The sequence below is a fragment of the Fistularia commersonii genome, chromosome 19, assembly GCF_037954325.1.
Source record: "Fistularia commersonii isolate RoL2024-O1a breed Wild chromosome 19, RoL_Fcom_v1.0, whole genome shotgun sequence".
Lineage (NCBI taxonomy): Eukaryota > Metazoa > Chordata > Actinopteri > Syngnathiformes > Fistulariidae > Fistularia > Fistularia commersonii.
This window is the reverse complement of record NC_141302.1, coordinates 1,032,127-1,055,573: the sequence shown is the minus strand read 5'-3', so window position 1 is coordinate 1,055,573 and position 23,447 is coordinate 1,032,127. Positions and strand designations below refer to the sequence as shown.

At 47.4% G+C, this 23,447-nt stretch overlaps 1 protein-coding gene and 1 long non-coding RNA gene across 5 annotated transcripts; both read right to left on the bottom strand.

Annotated features, from left to right (window-relative positions):
• Positions 1 to 1,253: 1,253 nt before the first annotated feature.
• LOC147223285 (uncharacterized) lies at positions 1,254 to 11,603 on the bottom strand. 4 transcript variants are annotated; one of them, XR_015107598.1, is made up of 7 exons: positions 11,589 to 11,603; positions 10,527 to 10,698; positions 8,688 to 8,784; positions 3,884 to 4,099; positions 2,955 to 3,195; positions 1,811 to 2,095; positions 1,254 to 1,661 (listed from the first exon to the last, which is right to left on the bottom strand). It is a non-coding gene; the product is annotated as an uncharacterized LOC147223285 (long non-coding RNA). The 4 variants fall into 4 exon arrangements; XR_015107599.1 differs by lacking the exons at positions 10,527 to 10,698; positions 11,589 to 11,603 and adding an exon at positions 4,202 to 4,398 and having other exon boundaries at positions 8,688 to 8,742; XR_015107600.1 differs by lacking the exons at positions 10,527 to 10,698; positions 11,589 to 11,603 and adding an exon at positions 4,207 to 4,398 and having other exon boundaries at positions 8,688 to 8,742.
• A 2,282-nt stretch (positions 11,604 to 13,885) lies between these two features.
• On the bottom strand, positions 13,886 to 20,646 carry LOC147223284 (uncharacterized). The gene is made up of 11 exons (XM_086166098.1): positions 20,425 to 20,646; positions 18,789 to 19,074; positions 18,616 to 18,725; positions 18,316 to 18,545; positions 18,115 to 18,218; positions 17,911 to 18,038; positions 17,494 to 17,729; positions 16,479 to 16,525; positions 15,722 to 16,280; positions 14,857 to 14,903; positions 13,886 to 14,658 (listed from the first exon to the last, which is right to left on the bottom strand). The coding sequence occupies exons 1-11, from the start codon at positions 20,621 to 20,623 to the stop codon at positions 14,001 to 14,003; spliced, it is 2,604 nt and encodes an 867-aa protein (XP_086022224.1). The 5' UTR covers positions 20,624 to 20,646; the 3' UTR covers positions 13,886 to 14,000.
• Positions 20,647 to 23,447: the final 2,801 nt, after the last annotated feature.

Below are 23,447 nucleotides of genomic sequence, written 5' to 3'. Positions count from 1 at the left end.
CCACCCCAAGGTGTACCCACTAGGGTAGGCATGCACACTATATCTATGGGACCCACTGCTACTCTCAGATCCCCTGCTAGGTTCGCCTGCTAGCCAGTCACCATGTGTGCCATGAGGAGGCCTGGCAGAAGTCTTGGTGGTGGGGAGCTTCTCCTGAACCGGCAGGAGTAGACTGATGCACGAGTTGCTTCTTCATTCACCACAAGGCTTGTCAGCGGCAGCCCTGAAAGCGAGAGGTGGCAACCAGACAGGAAGTAGGCATGGACCTTCCCTCTCACTTCTTGCACTAAACACATCACACAAACACACACTCTCACTCCCTGAGAAGATCGCAATCTCCAACTGAGAGGGATGAGGTCTCAGGTCAGGGAGCCAATCAGCTCGCTTGTTTATTCTTACGTGGAGTTTCTTCGACGGAGTTCTTTCAACCAACGCGAGGGTCGAGCCTGCTGATCTTGTTCATCTTCAGCGTCCAGCTCCACCTGCAGTGACAGGTGTGGACCACAAGATGACGCCATTGGCTTCCAAAAGAGGCATACCTCCACCGTCCTCCACTCCACTTCAAGTGTGTCCTGTCTCTCCTCCAAGTAGGACTTGACCAGAACACCTCACCAGGAGGCGTCCGGACATGACGGATTCATGACGGAGAGCCCGGACATCCTGAGGAGGACACACATCTCAGACGCTTGGATCCGTGATCTGGTTCTTCTGGTCTCCACCCACAGCTGGTGACCGGAGGAGAGGATCGGGACGTCGATCCACCGGTAAATTGACCTTCTACACCTCCTTCCCTCACTCGTGAGCAAGACCCCGAGATACTTGAGCTCCTCCGCTTGGGGCAGGACTTGTATGATGAGGAAATTGAAAAGCAGCTTAAATGTACCAAACAAAGGCATCATGAGACGATGAAGGGCGACGAAATGACCATGAAAGAAGATGACGTGTAGGATTAGGATCCCCAAGAAGCAAAGGGCTTGCAGTGAATCAGAGGATACGCTTTGAACCGCAGAAGAAAGATCCACGGACCCAAGCGACCACGGCAGGTCAGACAGCAATGGAGACTTTTCTTAGTTCACCGGATCTGCTGTCCGTAGGAGAACAACGGCGGTCCAGTGGATCATCCAAGAAGCTCACTTTTGCCGTAAGTTGGAGACTCCGCTCACCAAACGTCGACGAACCGAATCATTTTTTTCCGCTGAAATCCTTGTAAACCCCATGGATCCGTTCTCCAGCCCCAAAAACAAGCTGCACTCTTTGGTAGATTCATTTATTTATTTTTGTAACAAATACAAAAAATCAGAAATACTGCATTTGTACTTTGTTTTACCTTGATTGAATTTGCAGCATATCTTTCTGCCTGTTGGCATGAAATGTGCAAAATAGATATCACAAGAGTACAAATTAACAGTAAATCTCAGTGCTTATAAAATTGGGAGGATTCATTTAGATATTCTCAAATTCGTCATTATTTGGGACTCTTGACCTGTTGTACCATTTTTTTTTTTTTTTCAGGGTGGTCGTTTTGGCCACGATGAACACGATGAACATGATGACCCCGATGACCCCGATGGCAATGGGGATTTTATTGGCGTCGCCAGTGGTGGTGCTGGTGGTTGTGGCGACGCTACTTTTTGCCGTCCCCTCATACGCTGACTCTGGAACTACAAGAAAAGCTGTGTTATCAAAGGGAACGACAGTCTAGAAAGCACCTGTCTGGTCATGTGACAATAACTACATTGTGCAGGAAAAACAAACTGGAGAGCCACGATATTTTGGCAGGATTAGCTAACGGGGGTAAATGATGACTCACCGACGGTCAGTTGAACTCCGTCAAAACTGGAGTTGCACTTGCAATAGTACGTTCCGATGTCTTGTAGTGTCACATTGCGGATATACAACGAGAAGAGGCCTCTAGAAATGTTAACGGAGGTCCTGTTTTGCCACTTCTCTTGGATTTCAGGAATAGAACCTTTCCGATAGATGACGTCGCCTCTTGGGTCACAACACATAAGCTCATTTGTAGCACTGGAACATTTGGACGGCAGAGTGAAGCATCCACCGACCGGGATCTGCAGGTCAGTCACCGGCACCTCGCCTTCAGGGGAGAAAGAAGAAACGTTTTGGTGTCGATCTGTTCCTCTGCTGCGACCAGCATACCAGTCCTGTTCCGAGCTCCAGGCCCCAAAAAAAGAAGCAGAAAACATTGACCGACTCTCTGTTAGCGCAGCAACACAGTTGCCTCAGCGAACACCTTTACCGACTCTTTCCTCTCGGCAGATTCGTTGCTCTTCATCTTCAAGCTCGTTCCCACTTGGGAGTTCACCTCCGCCCCCCCGACACGCTTAGCCCCGATGCTAACCCTGTCAACCCTGTGACGTCGCTGCAGACGGCGTTGCGTCTTAAGCAATAATGGCTGCTGACGAGCGAAAAGTTTTTTTTTCATTTGGAAAAAAACATCGAGAGACTTTATTAGCGGTTTCATGTGAACCGTTTGCCCTCCGACAACCAAATTTTGACTCCAAATCAAAACTCACTTGTCCAAACTTGCCCGCTCACGCTAAGAGCCGCTGCCTGCGCCGCCTTTCACCTGCCGCTTCATGCCGACTTTATCCGTTGCCGTTCCATCTGATGCTGTTCTCTCTTTTGTCAAAGAGCCGTCGAGTTTTAAGAAAGGCGCTCAGAAGTACGAGGTACTGTTACTACCGGAGTGGTCGAAGGTGCCGAACTCCGCCGTTTCCACCTGAACCCCCTCGAGGCACCAGGCACTGATTTCCAAATCTGGGAAATCACCATCGACACACCTGGTGGAGGCCCTCGGGCCAAGGCCTGGCCGGACCCTCGACGGCAGAGCCTGATTTACCGGTCGATCGCAAATGCCGCTCAAAATATGTTCAAAAAATATGTTCAAAAAATACGTTCAAAAAACACGGTGAAGTCATGTCGGCGAGACTTACCGGCTCCGTGCGACACCAGAGTTGCCGCCAAAAGGACGTCGCAGGCCAACGAGGTCCAACGAGAGCACATGATCAGGGGAAAAGAGGCGGAGGAGCAGGTGGTACAGCTTTTCTATGCGGATCAGCTCCGCCCTACGGAAGGTGCTAGAACAAGCAAGAACACGTGTTTCCGCTTCCGGCACCCATGGTTGTCTTCTGGCTCACCTTCCAGTTTGTGGAAGGAAATGAGTTCCCAGGTCCACTTTCAAGCCATAAAGATAAATAGAAGAGCAAAGAAAGAAAGAAAAACAAAGAGCAAATGTAAACATTTAAACAAGTAAGAGCAACAGTTTAGTAAAGGCTTAAGTTATCCCCGTTAGCACTAATTTACTTGTGTTAGCATGGATTTCAGCTGTGATTGTTTAAACTGTATGCGGTGCAAGGAGAAGTTGTGAAGACCGGTAGGACCGTGACCAGGTTTCAAGCAGCCGTAGCACAGTTTGTTGTTCTTGGCACGGGTCTTCCTACATTCCAGTGTCTCTTTCAGGAAGTCAGGGCATTTGCAGAGCAGAGGATTATTATTCTGACATAAAAAAAATCCTTTCCCTGTGATAGACGGACAGTTACTTGGCGGTTCCACCGAGATGCTAACCCACACTTAATCCAGCACAGGTGGAAAACTATCGCCCTGTCTCACTCCTTCCATTCCTTTCAATGATCCTGGAAAGGGCAGCTGCAAAACAGGTCACCAACTTTTTAAATCAGACTGGACAACTGGACCCGAAACAATCTGGCTTCAAAAGTGGGCATTCAACCGAAACTGCGTTACCGGCAGTAACAGAAGCTCTGAGGACGGCAAGAACCGAAGGACGATCATCTGTCCTCGTCCTACTAGACTTATCAGCTGCCTTTGACACAGTCAACCACAGAATTCTCCGCAAGATACTCACATCCATGGGAATCACTGGTGCCGTCCACTCCTGGTTCCACTCCTGGCTCCACTCCTGGTTCCACTCCTGGTTCCACTCCTGGTTCCACTCCTGGTTCCACTCCTGGTTCCACTCCTGGTTCCACTCCTGGTTCCACTCCTGGCTCCACTCCTGGCTCCACTCCTGGCTCCACTCCTGGCTCCACTCCTGGCTCCACTCCTTCCTCTCTGGACGCTCCTTCAAGGTGTCACGGCAAGGGAAATTACCTTCAGCTCTCACCCTCACCACCAGGGTACCCCAAGGATCAGTGGGGCCCCTTCTCTTCACAATGTACACCACCTCACTGGGACATGTCATTAGAACACATGGTTTCTCCTATCACTGCTCTGCCGACGACACACAGCTGCACCCGTCCTTCCACCCGGATGATGCCACGGTTGCGACCGGCATCACAGCCTGCCGCTCCGAACCGTCATCATGGATGAAAGAACGCCACCTACAGTTGAACTGGTCCAAGACTGAACTCCTGGTGATCCCTGCCAAAGAGACAATTCATCACAACATCAGCCTCAAGATGGGCTCCACCACAGAGGCCCCTAACAAAGTTGCAAAAAACCATCGACGATCGGCTGTCGTTCTCCAACCGTATCACTTCGACTGCCCGGACCTGCAGATTTGTGCCGTACAACATTCAGAAAATCAGACCCTACCTGACCCAACAGTCGGCACAGCTATTGGTTCAGGCCACGTTCATCTCCCGCCTGGACGACTGCGATTCCCTCCTCGCTGGACGACCTGCTCGTGCAATAAAACCACTGCAGATGGTCCAGAATGCTGCAGCACGGTTGGTATTCACTCAACCCAGAAGGGCTCATGTTACACCTCTGCTCATCCAGTAGCTGCCAGGATCAAGCACAAGGTCCTGACCCTGGCCTTCAAAACCACCTCAGGAACAGGTCCAGCATATCTGAACCAAATGATAAGGCCTTATGTTCCTCTAATACAAACCTACTAGCAGCACCTTCTGCTCGCTCTAAGCGATCTCAGGCCAAACTGTTCTCACTTCTACTACCTCAGTGGTGGAACAAACTTCCGGAAGCAACAAGACGAGCATCATCTCTCTCAACCTTCAAGAAACAGGTAAAAACTCTTCTCTTTCAGGACTTTTCACTGCGCTGATGCCCCAGATCAGGTTAGGCAGCAAGTTAGGCTATGCAGTGTGTGTGTGTGTGTGTGTGTGTCAAAAAAAAAAAAAAAAAAAAAACTTCACTAACCCCAGCTTACTGTTCTGTATATTTCCTGTGCATCTTGTATCTGCAAGTGTATTTGCAGTCCTTATGTCCTCTATTGTAAGTCGCTTTGGATAAAAGCGTCTGCCAAATGTAATGTAATGTAATGTAATGTAACCATTCAGGCAGTTTCCTTTTCAACTTCTGATTTTCCTCACAATCATTTAGGATATTCAAACCCCTTACATGAGGCATGGCCTGCAAACAAGCATTTAAGAAATCAGAGAAATGTCTCAGTCCTTCAGCATCCTTTCCCAGGATTTCAGGCCAGTTGGATAACCTTTCTCGGAAGGCCCTTTGAATGATAAAGGTCCGGCCGTATCTCTGATCGAGTTTTTTCCAGGCATCACCGTAGGCTGCATCATCACTGCGATAGAAAGTACCTTCTAAACACTTCTGAACCGAGCCCACCACATACCGTTTGAGATAATGCAGCTTATCAGCAGAGGGAATATTTTTCTATCTATGAGTGCTTTAAATGCGGCCTTCCACTCAATGAAGTCAATTGGGTTGCCGTTAAATACAGTGGGTTCTGGTGTTGGCAACCTGTTGATAGCGATGCTGTCCTGGACAGCTTGTGCCAGGCAGGAGATGTCGATGGGAGAAGATGGAGCAACAACTTGGTGAAGCTGTGTTGGAGTCAGTCAGTCAGTGGCATAAATGGAGCGAGCAGAGTGTGGTTCAAGCAGCTCAGCAAGCGCTGACCTTCATATTCTGCATCATATTCACCATCTATGCCTGTCAGTCTTTCATTTAGGATTCTCATTATATCACTTGTTGCTGCTCCTCAACTTTGCGTCTTGTTTCTGTATCAGGTGTACTAAGCATTCTAAGTTCAAACATTTTCAAAACGTCCGTCTTTGTTTTCTCTATTTCATCTGCAAGACATGCTAGGAGCTTTTCAGAAAGCTCATGCTTGAGTTCTTGTCGTGTCTTACGAGCTGGACCAGGGGTGGCAAACATACGGCCCGCAAAGGGGTTCCACCAGGCCCGCAGGATAATTTTGAAAGTGAAAAAATGCATAAAAGACAAGGATTTAATTTTTTTAATTAAATGCAATTTAAGATTTTTCCGCTAGGATGCGCACTATTTTGCTCAGAACAGACGACAATCTGCATCACTGAGACGGACCAATCAGCAGACGGTATCAATGCACCACTTGCTGCTTGTTATGATGTTGTTTCCACCCTGTTCTCCACCTCCTGCTACGCCCTCATCAGCCAAAATGTCGTTATCAAAATAGAGAAAAGTAGTTAAAGAGTGTAGAATTTACAAAGAAAAACGGCCTACGTCCTATTTATTTACGGAGACGCAGGGAAACCTTCGTGCTCGGCGTGTTTGCAACAAGTTTCGGTATTTAAAGAATATAATATTCTGCGCCGCTACGTGACTCATCAAAGTGAAAAATATGGCAGCTTGCAAAGAAACAGGAGAGATAAGATCAACCGATCACAGGCAGGTCTGAGGAAACAGCGCCCACTTTCCCAAATAGCAGTGAAAGCAGAGAAGCTGCGGCAAAAGCCAGCTGGCTACTTGCCAGCGAAAATCTGCAATTTAATGTCGGTCAGCAGGTTCACTACAAACGAGTATGATGGAATTCTACTGTTCATGCAACTCCATGCATTTTCAGTACGTGTTGTATATGTATTTATGTTTCCTGGATGAAGTTTACACATTTACAGGTGAGCACTTTCTTCCTTACACATTTAATAGCACTCTTTTTAGTTTGTAAGGTGAAGGCAGGGATTCAATTTAGATTTTATATGCACATGTGGAAATGGTTTAAAAATCCCTTTCTTTATGAGTCTCATTTAATCTTAAAGTACATTATTATATTTTTCAATACCAATTACTTGTTAAAGGTTTGTGCCTTTGTACGATCAGTGGGATCAAATGATCACATGATTGCAATTCAAACATGTCAATGATAAAAGTAAATCGCACTTTTGTCGAAGGAAATATGAGGTGTTTCATTGTCAGAATATTCCGTTATAATACCTTGTGTTTGCACGCATTTGTTGTATTTACTTATTTTTTGTAGTCCTTGTGTGACGTGGGGACGCTCACGTCAAGAGAGGGACTTGCAAAATCTCCTACGTCAAATGATAGAATCTCCAACCTCACATCATTATTTCGCTATCAATTGCAAAGACTGTAAAATGTAACTGCGAGACCCCATCATGTAAGGTGAAGGAATGCGCTTCCCTGCTGTTCCAATGACACCCCGGGGATAATCGACTAGAGCCAGGGGTCGGAGGAAGTCATTATCAGGACTTCTTCCGAACCGCGACTTCGATCAAAGCACGGTTTTACACAACCCAGGTGCTCACAGTCCAAGAGAGCGTAAACCAGGGGACCAACAGCTCTGATCGAAGCGCAGTTTACGAGGCCCCGCAGCCCAGATGGCCGCACTCCTAGAGAGCGTAAAACCGGGGGGGTCGGGGAAGCCATTGTCAGGACTTCCTCCGACCCTTTTGGCCAAAAGGTATAAAATGAGCCTGATCCTTTGGATCGGGGCCAGAACTTCTTCATCTACACATTCGACCGGACGCGTCTCAGCGGGTGTCTGGAGGAGCCCAACGATCCTCGCGGGGTGACATTCATTCTGGCCCGGGATATCTCCTAAGTGTATTTTCCTGACTTTGAATAAACCATTCTTGCTTGATTAGTTCCTGGCCGTTGTGACGTTTTTCCCTGAATGATAATCTGAACACACCGGGACAACAAAGTCCGGTCCCGTGGCAGGAGCCACAAAAACGGACATTTCATGACATGTTTTGTAAAAGGATTGTTCATGAAATTCCAAGATTGTCTAATGTTCTTGTACTTCTTTACACCAAAACAGAGGAAAGACATGATATTTTGGTTATTTATCGCTGAGAATGCCATTATTTTAACGGTCCGGCCCACTTGACATCTACCTCGGCCGAATGTGGCCGCGATAAGAAATGAGTTTGACACCTCTGATCTACATCATATTCACCATCTATGCCTGTCAATCTTTCCTTTAGGATTCTCATTATATCACTTGTTGCTGCTCCGCAGGCATCAACTTTGCGTCTTGTTTCTGTATCAGGTGTACTAAGCATTCTAAGTTCATCAAACATTTTCAAAACGTCCGTCTTTGTTTTCTCTATTTCATCTGCAAGAGATGCTGGGTGCTTCTCCGAAAGCTCATGCTTGAGTTCTTGTCGTGTCTTACGAGCTCGAGCCTTCCACCGATCATAGCGGTTAATAAGTTTCTTTTCCTTTCTACTCTGTTCTTCTTTACTGTATATAAGCATTTTTTCAGTGGGAATTCGGCAAAATCGCTCGAAGTTCTTGGCTAACATAGCTTGGCTAACATAGCTTGGCTAACATAGCTTGGCTAACATAGCTCGGCTAACATCGCTCGGCTAACATCGCCCCTTTCTGCTTTCCCTCCGAAACATTTCCTTGTCCACTATTTTCCTTCCAAGTGAAGGATCTGCCCCTCCTTATGTGCTCTACGTGGATTAGCATCGCCCTCCATCATTTTCATTTATATATTTACTTACCCTTAATCCTCGGTGTCCTCACCACATCGTCTTCCACTAACTTCCGTAGCCTCGCTTAAAGCTTCCGCTTCCTCGCGTAAGCGCCCACGTGATAAAACTGTTTTCCGGCGGAAGTAAGAAAATAAAATCCTCTTACCAAAATAAAATATCAAATTCGGAAAACACAAGCAAACAATTTACCTAAAATAATAAAACATTTCAGGTGGTTATTTACAGAGGCTATCAGACTTTTTAATTCCTCTTAAAAAGTCTTACATTTTTTTTTAAACCATTTCCACATGTGCATATAAAATCTAAATTGAATCCCTGCCTACACCTTACAAACTAAAAAGAGTGCTATTAAATATGTAAGGAAGAAAGTGTTCACCTGTAATCTAAATGTGTAAACTTCATCCATGAAACACACACACAATACACACTGAAGTTGCGTGAACAGTAGAATTCCAACATACTCTTTAGTAGTGAAGCTGGTGACTAACTTTAAATTGCACATTTTCACTAGCAATTAACGAGCTGGCTTTTACCGCTGCTGCACTGATTTCTCTGCTACGGGTGAAAGTTTTAATTGTTCCCTTTTTAAGCCAAATTAAATTAGTAAGTTAGTTAGTCCTCTTGCACAACGGGATGAGTAGAGCCAACCGTGGCTACCAGGTTTCTCCATCTGGGAATTAAATTAAATTACCAGCAAAGTAATCAATCTATCTATCTATCTATCTATCTATCTATCTATCTATCTATCTATCTATCTATCTCTCTCTCTCTCTCTCTCTCTCTCTCTCTCTCTCTCTCTCTCTCTCTCTCTCTCTCTCTCACTGTATATATATATATCTATATATATATATATATATATATATATATATATAGATATATATATATAGAAGTACTGTATAGCAAAGGTTGGCATAGTTTAGTTTTTTCATTTTGGGAGGGAATTTCAAGTCTGACATAATAGTTGTTTAATTGCTCTGTCAATATTTTCTTCACATCATGATATAAATGATGGAATCATTTGATGAAAGTCCTGTTTTGCTTGATCAGTTTTGTCTCACAGTCCAGCTTTTCTGCAGCTTTCCCCTCATGACAGTTTGATGCTGAGCCAGCCAGTTCATCTCCTTTACCACTCAGGTATAAACATCTGTGTTAGAGATCATACACTATATTTGTGAGAATAATAAATTTCAGTCCATTTTGTGTATGGCTAAGAAGCAATTACATTAGATGGAGTTGTTATACAAAATATGGGCATTTTCACGTGATGACACTTTGATTTGAAGTTAAAAAACAAACAAAAAAATGATCATGAAGTTTGTTTTTTTTTTCAATTGTTTTGTGAAATCATAAATCACTTCATTGTGTGTCCGTCTAGTGGTGGACGGTTCTCCACATTGCCGCAGAACCTTGGGCCAGAGAATGCTGTCACCCTGCTGGTCTTTGCTGTCACCGAGCAGAAGATCCTGGTTCACTCGTTGCGACCTGCAGTTCTAACCAGCGTCACAGAAGCTTTGGTGTCTGTAAGTTACTGTTGTTTGAATGCCATCCCGAGGGGCTTATCCCACCTTCAACGTACAACTTAATGACCTTCGTGCTGCTCTTTGCATTTGTTAATACATACTTTTTGTTTTGTCAATGATAGTTTATAGTAACAATCAGGGTTAACAGAAATGAAATAACATATGAAAATCATGATAGCCATATACCATTTTTTCTCTAGTACATTTTCTACAAACTAGATTGATTTCCATAAATAAAACAGTACATAAATACTATACCAGGTTTAGTTTTTGCTGGAAATAGCAAAAAACAAAACAAAATCAATGCAATACAGCAAGTTATAACTACCTCTTTATCCTCCCTCTCAGATGATCTTTCCTTTCCACTGGCCATGCCCGGATATTCCCCTGTGCCTCCTGGCACTGGCTGATGTATTGAGCGCCCCATGCCCATTCATTGTGGAGTGGACTCTCGCTACTTTGACCTTCATGACCCCCCACCAGAGGTCAGCTGTGTTGACCTAGACACAAACACCATCTTCCAGTGAGTGCAATTCCCATAGCATTCCATGGCTCCTCACTAGTATTCAAGTCAAGTAGATTGTGCAAGGAATGAAATTCAACACACTGACACCTTGGCTGAACTTTACCTCACTTATCTTCTCTGTTGACCTTTACAATGAGTAACTTTAAGGCAGCCAGGTGCAACACGAATGCGAGTATCAGGGAGCTTAAACATGGGATGCACATCATTATATCTTTGTTCTCCCACCACAGAACTGCCAGATTAAATGGTTAAGTTTAGAGACTAGGTTACTTTCCTGGCGCTAGGGTGGAAATGGTTATTTTTGTAGTGTCAGACTTGTTTTAATATGTAGAGAATACAATTTTCTGGTTTGTCAGGTAAGCTCAGTAATGGTTCATATCATTTTTAGCCCTCCCACCACCCAGACACCGGGTGGTCTGAGCTCCCCTGGCCAGACTGTGGTGCATGTTGTGTTTGGCCTCTTTGCCCCGTCAAAGTTCACAATATGCTTCTGCTTTTCCAGTAATGACGATAAGCGAGCCCTGACATGGAAGATCCTGCCAAAGAAAGCCTGTAAAAACCTGATGAATGTGCTGAGCAATCTCGACCAACAACTAATTGATGGTGAATACTGAGCTCATATGTATATATGTATATGTGTTTGAATTCAAATCATTTGATTTGCAACAATATATTATCTGTCCTGTCTGTGGGGAACAAAGAGGTTGGTGAAGTCGGGATCTGATACCCTTTGGGACTCTGAGGTCACAGGGTGATTGAACATAAGATGTTATTTAGAATCAAAATAGATTTGAATAATTTCAAATAGATCAGACAATCTCCTAGAAATAAACCTCTGTTTTCCAGTTATTTTGGTAATCTCACCTAAAATAATCTGGAATTTATTTCTTCTTCTTCTTCTTCTTTTGGCTTTTCCCTTCAGGTGTCGCCACAGCGAGTCCACTTTCTCCATCTAACCCTATTCTCTGGATCCTCCTCTCTCACACCAACTACCTTCATATCTTCTCTCACTACGTCCATAAATCTTCTCTTTGGTCTTCCTCCAGACCTCTTGCCTGGCAGCTCCAATTCCAGCATCCGTCTACCAATATATTCTCTATCCCTCCTCTGTCCATGACCCAACCATCTCAGTCGGGCTTCTCTGACCTTCTCTCCAAAACATCGGACATGTGCCGTTCCTCTGATGGACTCATTCCTGATCCTCTCCATCCTGGTCACTCCCAAAGAGAACCTCAACATCTTCATCTCTGCAACCTCTAGTTCTGCCTGCTGTCTTTTGGTCATTGGAACAGTTTCTAGTCCAAACATCATCGCTGGTCTCACCACTGTCTTGTACACCTTTCCTTTTATTCTGGCTGAAAGTCCTCTATCTCTTGGTGCCCCTGACACTTTTCTCCACCCATTCCAACCTGCTTGGACCGTCTCTTCACCTCTTTTCCACACTCTCCTACGCTCTGGACTGTTGACCCTAAGTACCTGAAATCCTCCAGCTTCTTGATCTCCACTCCCTGTAGCCTCACCGCTCCACCCGAGTTCCTCTCGTTCACACACATATATTCTGTCTTGCTGCGACTAACTTTCATTCCTCTCCTTTCCAGAGCATACCTCCACCTCTCTAGATTTTCCTCTACCTGTTGTCTGCTCTCACTGCAGATCACAATGTCATCTGCAAACATCATGGTCCATGGGGATTCCTGTCTCACCTCATCTGTCAGCCTATCCATCACCATTGCGAACAAGAAGGGGCTCAGAGCTGATCCCTGATGGAGTCCCACCTCCACCTTGAACTTCTCTGTTACCCCTACAGCACACCGTACCAGTGTCTCACAGCGTGCATACATGTCCTGCACCAGTCTAACATACTTCTCTGCCACTCCAGACTTCCTCATACAATACCAGAGCTCCTCTCTTGGCACCCTGTCATATGCTTTTTCTAGGTCTACAAAATCACAATGCAGCTCCCTCTGGCCTTCTCTGTACTTTGCTATTAGCATTCTCAACGCAAATACTGCATCTGTAGCACTCTTCCTAGGCATGAAGCCATACTGCTGTTCACAAATGCTGACTTCTGCTCTCAGTCTAGTTTCCACTACTCTTTCCCATAACTTCATTGTATGGCTCATCAACTTTATCCCTCTATAGTTGCCACAATTCTGCACATCCCCTTTATTCTTAAAAATAGGCACCATCACACTTTGTCTCCATTCTTCAGGCATCTCCTCACTCTCTAAGATCCTGTTGAATAATCTAGTCAGAAAATCTACCGCTGCCTCTCCTAGACACTTCCACACCTCCACAGGTATATCATCAGGACCAACTGCTTTTCCACTCTTCATCCTCTTCAACGCCTTCCTCACTTCACTTTTACTAATTTTTGCTACTTTGTGGTCTACAATAATCACCTCTTCTACCCTTGCCTCTCTTTCATTTTCCACATTCATCAGTTCTTCAAAGTACTCTCTCCATCTTCCCATCACTCTTCTAGCATCTGTCAATACATTTCCCTCTCTGTCCTTAATCACCCGGACCTGTTGTACATCCTTTCCATCTTTATCTCTCTGTTTCGCCAACCTGTATAGATCATTCTCACCCTCCTTACTATCCAACCGAGCATACAAGTCATCATAAGCCCTTTGTTTTGCCTTTGCTACCTCTATCTTTACCTTTCGCCGCATCTCCCTGAACTCCTGTCTGTTCTCTTCAGTCCTCTCAGTATCCCACTTCTTCTTTGCTAACCGCTTTCTCTGTATAAACTCCTGCACTTCCTCATTCCACCACCAAGTCTCCTTGTCTACTTTCCTTCCAGATGACACACCAAGTACTCTTCTTCCTGTTTCCCTGATAACACTAGCTGTTGTTGTCCAATCATCTGGAAGCTCACCCTGACCACCCAGAGCCTTTCTCAACTCCTCCCTGAAAACCATGCAACACTCCTCCCTTTTCAGCTTCCACCATTTTGTCCTCTGCTCTGCCTTTGTCCTCTTCATCTTCCTTGTCACCAGAGTCATCCTACAGACCACCATCCTATGCTGTCCGGCTACACTCTCACCTACAACTACTTTGCAGTCACTGATCTCTTTCAGGCTACCTCGTCTATACAAGATGTAGTCTACCTGCGTGCTCCTACTTCCGCTCTTATGAGTTACGCTATGTTCCTGTTTTTTCTGGAAAAAGGTGTTCACTACAGCCATTTCCACCCTTTTTGCAAATTAATCAGAAACCGAAAGCATTAAAATCTGAAGACACACGACGAAGTGCCCGTCACACCAAGAGCTGTCAGTTCACCCAGTGAGAAAAAAAAAAACTTCCGCCCAATTTGTTTTGTGCTTTTAGACTGTAACTTTTTGTTTCCATGGAAATATGTATTTTTTCTACCACTGATTGTGAGGAAGCCACTTCATCAATCGTCATGTGCGGTGGCTCCACAGCGCAGATGGCAGGGGGTTCGGTCAGCGCTGGGTCCAGGGCGAAGCCGCTGAAGCAGAATTCGTTTGTCAAGGTGGAGTCGTGGGTGTGGCGGTTCATGTGCTTCTTCAAGCTTTTGTTTGTCAAGAAGGACTTCTTGCAGAGGCTGCAGCTGAAGGTCTTTGTGTGGTCCTGCAGGTGGGTCAGCAGCTTGGGCACTACCTCGCCGCAGACGCCGCATGGGGTCTCCTTTGCCTCGCCGCAGTGGATGGCGGCGTGTTTGATCAGCATGCAAAGGCTGCTCCGATCCGCACCGCACACGAGGCAGGTGAAGCAGCCGTTGCCCGTCACTCTCTGAACCTCGGGGTTTATAATGGCCGAAGAGCACCGCCGTCCACTCCTGGTTCTCACGATTGCTTTTTGGAAGAGTGGCGAGGATTCCACCTTCATCTGCTCCTCGATCAAGGACTTGGAGTCTCCACCACCATCGCCACCCTTGCCCCCTTCCACGCCTTGCAGAAGCGCAGGGCTGCGGGGACAATGAGGACACGGAAAGTCGGCTGAAAGCTAGACCAGTATGGGTGGTAACCATGGTAAAGGCATATAAACAACAGGAGCCTCAACGATGGAAACTAGATCACATGGGTGTTAGCAGAGATGACCGCACTACACGGCTGAAGAGCAGCAGCATAACTAGGAGAGGTCTGGACCAAGGAATGGTACTCACGCTGAGGGATCCAAACATGGAAAAGCTTCTCTTCTGGGCTCTGGAGACTGAAAGGGGTGGAAAGAAGATGGGTAGTCATCAGATGGGTAGGACATACCAGATGATACAGAAGTCAGGAGGTCTGGTGGTCAGGATTGTGGTAGCCTTGTAGTCAGGTGGACTGGTAGTCAGGAGGTCTGGTAGTCAAGTAGTCAGGAAGTCGAGTAGACAGGAAATCTGGTAGCCTGGTTGTCAGGTGGTCTAGTTGCCTAGTAGTCGGGTGGTCTGGTAGTCAAGTAGTCTGGTAGTCAGCTGGTCTAGTAGTCAAGTAGCCAGGAAGTCTTGTAGTCAGGAAATCTGGTAGCCTGTTGTCAGGTGGTCTGGTAACCTAGTAGTCAGGGAGTTTGGTAGTCAAGTAGTCAGGTGGACTGGTAGTCAAGTAGTCAGGAGGTCTGGTTGTCAAGTAGTCGGGTAGTCTGGTAGTCAAGTAGTCTGGTAGTCAGCTGGTCTAGTGGTCAGGAAATCTGGTAGCCTGGTTGTCAGGTGGTCTAGTTGCCTAGTGGTCAGGGAGTTTGGTAGTAAGTAGTCAGGTGGTGTGGTAGTCAGGAGGTCTGGTGGTCTGGTGGTCAGGTAGCCTCATGGTCAGTTAAGGTAGTCAAGTCGTAAGGAAGTCTGAGGCAACATGACTACCAGTCTAACCTGGCTACCAGTCTACCCTTGTTTAACATCATCAGCATAGAGAGAGATCTCTTAAGTAGGTATTTATACCCAAAAGTGCCAGAGGGTAAAAAGTACCCATAGAAAAAAAAAAGTAATTTCTGCCCAATTGGTTTTGTGCTTTTAGACTAATACTTTTTGTTTCCATGGAAATATGTATTTTTTCTACCACTGATTGTGAGGAAGCCACTTCATCAATCGTCATGTGCGGTGACTCCACAGCGCAGATGGCAGGGGGTTCGGTCAGCGGTGGGTCCAGGGCGAAGCCGCTGGAGCAGACCTCGCTCCTCAAGGTGGAGTCGTGGGTGTGTCGGTTCATGTGCCTCTTCATGCTTTTGTTGGACATGAAGGACTTCTTGCAGAGGCTGCAGCGGAAGGTCTTCTTGTGGTCCTGCAGGTGGGTCAGCAGCTTGGGCACCGTCTCGCCGCAGATGCCGCATGGGGTCTCCTTTGCCTCGCTGCAGTGGATGGCGGCGTGTTTGATCAGCATGGTTAAGGTGCGCCGATCCGCACCGCACACGAGGCAGGTGAAGCAGCCGTTGCCCGTCACTCTCTGAACCTTGGGCTTTGTAATGGCCGAAGAGCACCGCCGTCCACTCCTGGTTCTCACGAATGCTTTTGGGAAGAGTGGCGAGGATTCCGCCGTCATCTGCTCCTCGATCAAGGACTTGGAGTCTCCAACATCATCGCCACCCTTGCCCGCTTCCACGGCTTGCAGAAGCGCAGGGCTGCGGGGACAATGAGGACACGGAAAGTTAGTTGAAAGCTAGACCAGTATGGGTGGTAACCATGGTAAAGGCACATAAACAACAGGAGCTTCAACTATGGAAACTAGATCACATGGGTGTTAGCAGAGATGACTGCACTAAACGACCGGAGAGCAGCAACTTTACTAGGAGAGGTCTGGACCAAGGAATGGTACTCACGCTGAGGGATCCAAACATGGAGAAGCTTCTCTTCTGGGCTCTGGAGACTGAAAGGGGTGGAAGGAAGATGGGTAGTCATCAGATGGGTAGAAAATACCAGATGACATAGAAGTCAGGGGGTCTGGTGGTCAGGATTGTGGTAGCCTAGTAGTCAGGTAGACAGGTAGTCAGGAAGTCTGGTAGTCAAGTAGTCGGGTGGTCTTGTAGTCAATTAGTCAGGAGGTCTGGTAGTCAAGTAGTCAGGAAGTCTGGTAGTCAAGTAGTCAGGTGGCCTGGTAGTCAGGAGGTCTGTTAGTCAAGTAGTCAGCTGGTCTAGTAGTCAAGGAGCCAGGAAGTCCTGTAGTCAGGAAATCTGGTAGCCTGTTGTCAGGTGGTCTGGTAGCCCAGTAGTCAGGGAGTTTGGTAGTCAAGTAGTCAGGTGGACTGGTAGTCAAGTAGTCGGTTGGTCTGGTTGTCAAGTAGTCGGGTAGTCTGGTAGTCAAGTAGTCAGGAAATCTGGTCTAGTAGTCAGGAAATCTGGTAGCCTGGTTGTCAGGTGGTCTCGTAGCCTAGTAGTGAGGGAGTTTGGTAATCAAGTAGTCAGGTGGTGTGGTAGTCAGGAGGTCTCGTGGTCTGGTGGTCAGGTAGCCTCATGGTCAGGTAAGGTAGTCAAGTCATCAGGAGGTCAGAGGCAACATAACTACCAGTCTAACCTGGCTACCAGTCTACCCATATTTAACATCATCACCATAAAGCGAGATCTCTTAGGTAGGTATTCATACTTAAAAGTGCCAATGGGAAAAAAGTACCCAGAGAGAAAAAAATATAAACTTTGGCCCAATTTGTTTTGTGCTTTTGGACTGTAACTTTTTGTTTCTATGGAAATATTCTACTACTGTTTGTAAGGGTGCCACTTTATCGATCATCAACTCCACAGTGACACGCAGACAAGGAAGATGCAGGAATGGAAGTCTAGGGAGAAGTAGAAGTGGAGTAAAGGCGTCAGCGCCAGGCTGGCAGGACCCATTTTCCTGACCTTCACCCGGATGTAGAGGGTGGAGTTGCCGACGTGCTTGATGGTGTTGTAGATCTCCTCGGGCGTCAGCGCGCTCACACTCAGCGGGCACAGCCGCCTGTTGGTGCTGCAGATGAGGAGGTCAAAGGACCGGTGCTGGGCCAGCTGGGGGAGGGAGCAGCGCAGGAGGTGCAGGAAGTCGTCCTCCTGCAGGCCGCGGGGGAAGTCCAGGCGCTGAATCGGACAGTGCTGGTGCACTTGGAGGAGAAAGGCGAGGTCAGCGGACCAACGACGTCGCACAACTCTTAAGACACTCATGAGGTGGGGGTTAATGGCACTTAAAGGCCTCTGAAATCAAATCGGCCACCACGGCCCTTCAGATCGCTTTGAGAGGTCAGTTTTAGACAGGAAACAGGAAGTGCCCTGAGGAGAACCCACCATCGAGGGACAGATCATCCACGTGGTCCTCCAAGATCTGGATCCTCAGGGGCACTAGGTCATCGGTCTGGCACACAAGCGGCTGGCCGGAGCAAGACTCGTATCCCCGAACTCTGGTCTTTCCAGAACTGACACACACGGATTTAAACCCAAAGCGCAAAAAGACGAACGACAAAAATTAAAAAAAAGTCTTCCTGGATCTACCTGTTGACCATTATATCCTCCTCGGGTGCTGCCGGTAAGGCTTCTTCCACCTCCTTCTCTGTCAGCGAGAGGACTTCCTGTCCCACATGGACGTCCTCAACAGGCTGGAGGACCAAAGACAACCGGTGACCGCGAGCCGAGGAAACCGGAAGCTCTTGTCTTGAAAACCAGGGGGGGGATGACCAGAGGGCTGACACGCACCTTGGGCCGGATGTAGAGGATGGAGACGCCAAGTGCCTCCATGGTGGCGAGGACGTTCTCTGGTGTGAGCGTCTGAAGACCTAGCGGATGCAGCTGCCTCTTGTTGCAGGTGAAGAAGTCGGCCCGGCAGTGGGCCAGCTTAGGGAAGGCGGTGCTCAGCAGTTTGTGGAATTCGGGCTCCTGTAGCCCACGGGGGAACTGTAGCTCCACAATGGGACATTTCCGAAGCACTGAGGTGGAGAAGACGCCGTCAACCAGACCGGGGTGGGGAGGCGGGTGGAGGAATGAGCGGCTCCTCACCTTTAGCTGAGAGCACATTGGACTGCGACTTCCCCAGGATCCGGATCTTCAGGTCCACAAAGTCCTGCAGGTTATTGGTCCACGGAGATCCAGGGCACCACACCGAATACCTGAAACAGTCGCAGGGTCATCAGCGGCAGGAAGCAGCGGACAGACCACTTCCTGTTACTCACTGGGAGACGGCGGATTGCTGGGGCTGCTGGGATTGGTCCGGAGGTGTCATGTGATCGACTTTGGCATCGTTTTGCGAGCATCGATCTTCATCCTTGCCGTCTTCCTCCCTGGCCCCGCCTCCTTCAGCCAGCGGGACGGCACCTGGACCTGCGGAGCATACGCTCCCTGACGGCGTCCAGCCAGGATCCTCGCCGAGGAGCGGCACGTCCAAGGACCAACCTGGCTCCAAGTTGCACTGCTGGTCCGCCGGCACCTCGGGCGGACTCACAGGGAGCAGATGGTGGTCTAGAGGGACAGCAGACAGTTGGAGATGTGCACATGTGGCGCACGGATGCTAAAGACGGATCGAGAGTTTCCAGAAACATCAGGGAAGGTTTCTAACAAACAGACCCCACATTAAAACAACCAAGTCCACTGTGAGGCACAAAGATTTGGACGCTGCCATCCAACTTCAAGACTGTTTTGAAAAGATATACTCCAACATCTGCTGTCAGATTACACATCCAGCTCTGCGCCGAGGCAGGAGGACCAGATGCCTTAATGGTAACCCAGACTTTTGGGTCGCATGGGTAACATGTTCTGTTCTGGCCGTGAGGCAGGAACTGCCGTGCCTCACCTGAGGTGTAACACTGGATCAACTTCAAGACTAACTCCAATCTGTAAGTCCAAGTACCGCACCCTGGGAGACAGAGCCTTCGCCATCGCCGCCCCCACCCTCTGGAACTCCCTCCCCCCAGCCATTCGAGAGTCAAACTCATTGTCTTCCTTCAAAAATAACCTCAAGACCCACCTCTTCCAAACCACCTACAACACCTACAGCTCTTCCCATTAACAATGTTTATGTTCTATGTTTTTCTGTGGTCAACTTGTAAAGCGTCTTTGTGTACCATGAAAAGCGCTATACAAATCGTATGTATTATTATTATTATTATTAAGACTGTTTCAAGAAGATATACTCCAACATCTGCTGTCAGATTATTCATCCAGCTCTGCGCCGAGGCAGGAGGACCAGATAGTTTCGTAATAACCCAAACTTTGGGGTCGCATGGATAAAAATGCCCAGTTGTGGCCGTGAGGCAGGAGCTGTCGTGCCTCACCTGAGGTGTAACACTGGATTAAATCGGGTCAACTTCAAGACTGTTTTGAAAAGATATACTCCAACATCTACTGTCAGATTACACATCCAGCGCTGCACCGAGGCAGGAGGACCAGATGTTTTCGTAGTTACCCAAACTTTTGGGTCGCATGAATAACATGTTCTGTTCTGGCCGTGAGGCAGGAGCCGCCGTGCCTCACCTGAAGTGTAACACTGGATTAAATCGGGTCAACTTCAAGACTGTTTCAAGAAAATATACTCCAACATCTGCAGTCAGATTATTCATCCAGCTCTGCACCGAGGCAGGAGGACCAGATAGTTTCGTAGTTACCAAAACTTTGGGGTCGCATGGATAAAAATGCCCTGTTGTGTCCGTGAGGCAGGAGCCGCCGTGCCTCACCTGAGGTGTAGCAACGGATAAAGTCAGGTTCACCAATCTAAACGGCTTAAACACAGATTAAACATTTAATGCCTTTACTTTCTCTTTAACCCCGACCTTTTAAGAATTTGAAGAGGAAGAAAAGGTAGAAAACTCGGACCTGCCCGCTCCACTTTGACCCGCGGCTGAAGCAGCGCCATCTGCTGCCGCTGCCGCTCCAGCTCCAGCGTCAAACCCGCTGCCGCGGCCTCGTATTCGGCCACCACCTGCTCCACCGCCGCCAGGATCTCCGCGGCGGCGGTGCTCAGCTTCTCCGTGACGATCCTCTTCATCAGCTCGGCGGCTGCGGGAGCCTCCATGGTGCGGGGGGCGCGGCCGAAAACACCGGGGACGCTTTAAGATGGAGGAGACCGGAAACGGAAGTAGGTCCGGCGGGGAATGTCGTCCGGGCGGAAACGAGAAAAGTTCCGGGGTTCCGGGGATTAATAGGTATATGTATAGATAGATAGAGGAGCAGGCTTTAAGTTGTACTATTATGGTACTGACAAGAAGAGAAATGGAGTAGGAGTTATCTTGAAGGAGGAGTTTGTTAGGAACGTCCTAGAGGTGAAAAGAATGTCAGATAGACTTATGAGTCTGAAACTGGAAATCGAAGGTGTGATGCTCAATGTTGTTAGTGGCTATGAACCACAGGTGGGATGTGAATCTGAGGAGAAGGAGAAGTTCTGGAATGAGTTGGATGAAGTGATGCAGAATATTCCCAGAAATGAGAGAGTGGTCATTGGTGCAGACTTCAATGGACATGTCGGTGAAGGCAATAGAGGGGATGAAGAAGTGATGGGCAGATTTGGTATACAGGATAGGAATGCCGAGGGACAGATGGTGGTAGATTTTGCAAAAAGGATGGAAATGGCTGTAGTGAACACCTTTTTCCAGAAAAAACAGGAATATAGGGTAACTTATAAGAGCGGAGGTAGGAGCACGCAGGTAGACTACATCTTGTATAGACCAGGTAACCTGAAAGAGATCAGTGACTGCAAAGTAGTTGTAGGTGAGAGTGTAGCCAGACAGCATAGGATGGTGGTCTGTAGGATGACTCTGGTGACAAGGAAGATGAAGAGGACAAAGGCAGAGCAGAGGACAAAATGGTGGAAGCTGAAAAGGGAGGAGTGTTGCATGGTTTTCAGGGAGGAGTTGAGAAAGGCTCTGGGTGGTCAGGGAGAGCTTCCAGATGATTGGACAACAACAGCTAGTGTTATCAGGGAGACAGGTAGAAGAGTACTTGGTGTGTCATCTGGAAGGAAAGTAGATAAGGAGACTTGGTGGTGGAAAGAGGAAGTGCAGGAGTTTATACAGAGAAAGCGGTTAGCGAAGAAGAAGTGGGATACTGAGAGGACTGAAGAGAACAGACAGGAGTTCAGGGAGATGCGGCAAAAGGTAAAGATAGAGGTAGCAAAGGCAAAACAAAGGGCTTATGATGACTTGTATGCTCGGTTGGATAGTAAGGAGGGTGAGAATGATCTATACAGGTTGGCGAAACAGAGAGATAAAGATGGAAAGGATGTACAGCAGGTCCGGGTGATTAAGGACAGAGAGGGAAATGTATTGACAGATGCTAGAAGAGTGATGGAAAGAGTACTTTGAAGGACTGATGAATGTGGAAAATGAAAGAGAGGCAAGGGTAGAAGAGGGGACTATTGTAGACCACAAAGTAGCAAAAATTAGTAAAAGTGAAGTGAGGAAGGCATTGAAGAGGATGAAGAGTGGAAAAGCAGTTGGTCCTGATGATATACCTGTGGAGGTGTGGAAGTGTCTAGGAGAGGCAGCCGTAGATTTTCTGACTAGATTATTCAACAGGATCTTAGAGAGTGGGAAGATGCCTGAAGAATGGAGACAAGGTGTGATGGTGCCTATTTTTAAGAATAAAGGGGATGTGCAGAATTGTGGCAACTACAGAGGGATAAAGTTGATGAGCCATACAATGAAGATATGGGAAAGAGTAGTGGAAGCTAGACTGAGAGCAGAAGTCAGCATTTGTGAACAGCAGTATGGCTTCATGCCTAGAAAGAGTACTACAGATGCAGTATTTGCGTTGAGAATGCTAATAAAAAAGTACAGAGAAGGCCAGAGGGAGCTGCATTGCGTTTTCGTAGACCTAGAAAAAGCATATGACAGGGTGCCAAGAGAGGAGCTCTGGTATTGTATGAAGAAGTCTGGAGTGGCAGAGAAGTATGTTAGACTGGTGCAGGACATGTATGCTAGCTGTGAGACACTGGTACGGTGTGCTGTAGGGGTAACCGAGAAGTTCAAGGTGGAGGTGGGACTCCATCAGGGATCAGCTCTGAGCCTCTTCTTGTTCGCAATGATGATGGACAGGCTGACAGATGAGGTTAGACAGGAATCCCCATGGACCATGATGTTTGCAGATGACATTGTGATCTGTAGTGAGAGCAGACAACAGGTAGAGGAACATCTAGAGGTGGAGGTATGCTCTGGAAAGGAGAGGAATGAAAGTTAGTCGCAGCAAGACAGAATATATGTGTGTGAACGAGAGGAACTCGGGTGGAACGGTGAGGCTACAGGGAGTGGAGATCAAGAAGCTGGAGGATTTCAGGTACTTAGGGTCAACAGTCCAGAGCAACGGAGAGTGCGGAAAAGAGGTGAAGAGACGGGTCCAAGCAGGTTGGAATGGGTGGAGAAAAGTGTCAGGGGTACTATGTGATAGAAGACTATCGGCCAGAATAAAAGGAAAGGTGTACAAGACAGTGGTGAGACCAGCAGATGATGTTTGGACTAGAAACTGTTCCAATGACCAAAAGACAGCAGGCAGAACGAGAGGTTGCAGAGATGAAGATGTTGAGGTTCTCTTTGGGAGTGACCAGGATGGAGAGGATCAGGAATGAGTCCATCAGAGGAACAGCACATGTTAGATGTTTTGGAGAGAAGGTCAGAGAAGCCAGACTGAGATGGTTGGGTCATGGACAGAGAAGAGATAGTGAATATATTGGTAGACGGATGCTGGAATTGGAGCTGCCAGGCAAGAGGTCTGGAGGAAGACCAAAGAGAAGATTTATGGATGTAGTGAGAGAAGATATGAAGGTAGTTGGTGTGAGAGAGGAGGATCCAGAGAATAGGGTTAGATGGAGAAGGTTGACTCGCTGTGGCGACACCTGAAGGGAAAAG

Bases quoted from the DNA above. Each gene is read 5' to 3' on its own strand.
- LOC147223284 (XM_086166098.1), bottom strand. From the start codon at position 20,623: ATGGAGGCTCCCGCAGCCGCCGAGCTGATGAAGAGGATCGTCACGGAG. The intron at 18,726-18,788 runs GTGAGTAACAGG...CGACTGTTTCAG, and splicing joins CAGCAATCCGCCGTCTCCCA to GTATTCGGTGTGGTGCCCTG. The intron at 14,659-14,856 runs GTGAGTACCATT...TTGTCCCCGCAG, and splicing joins CCATGTTTGGATCCCTCAGC to CCCTGCGCTTCTGCAAGGCG.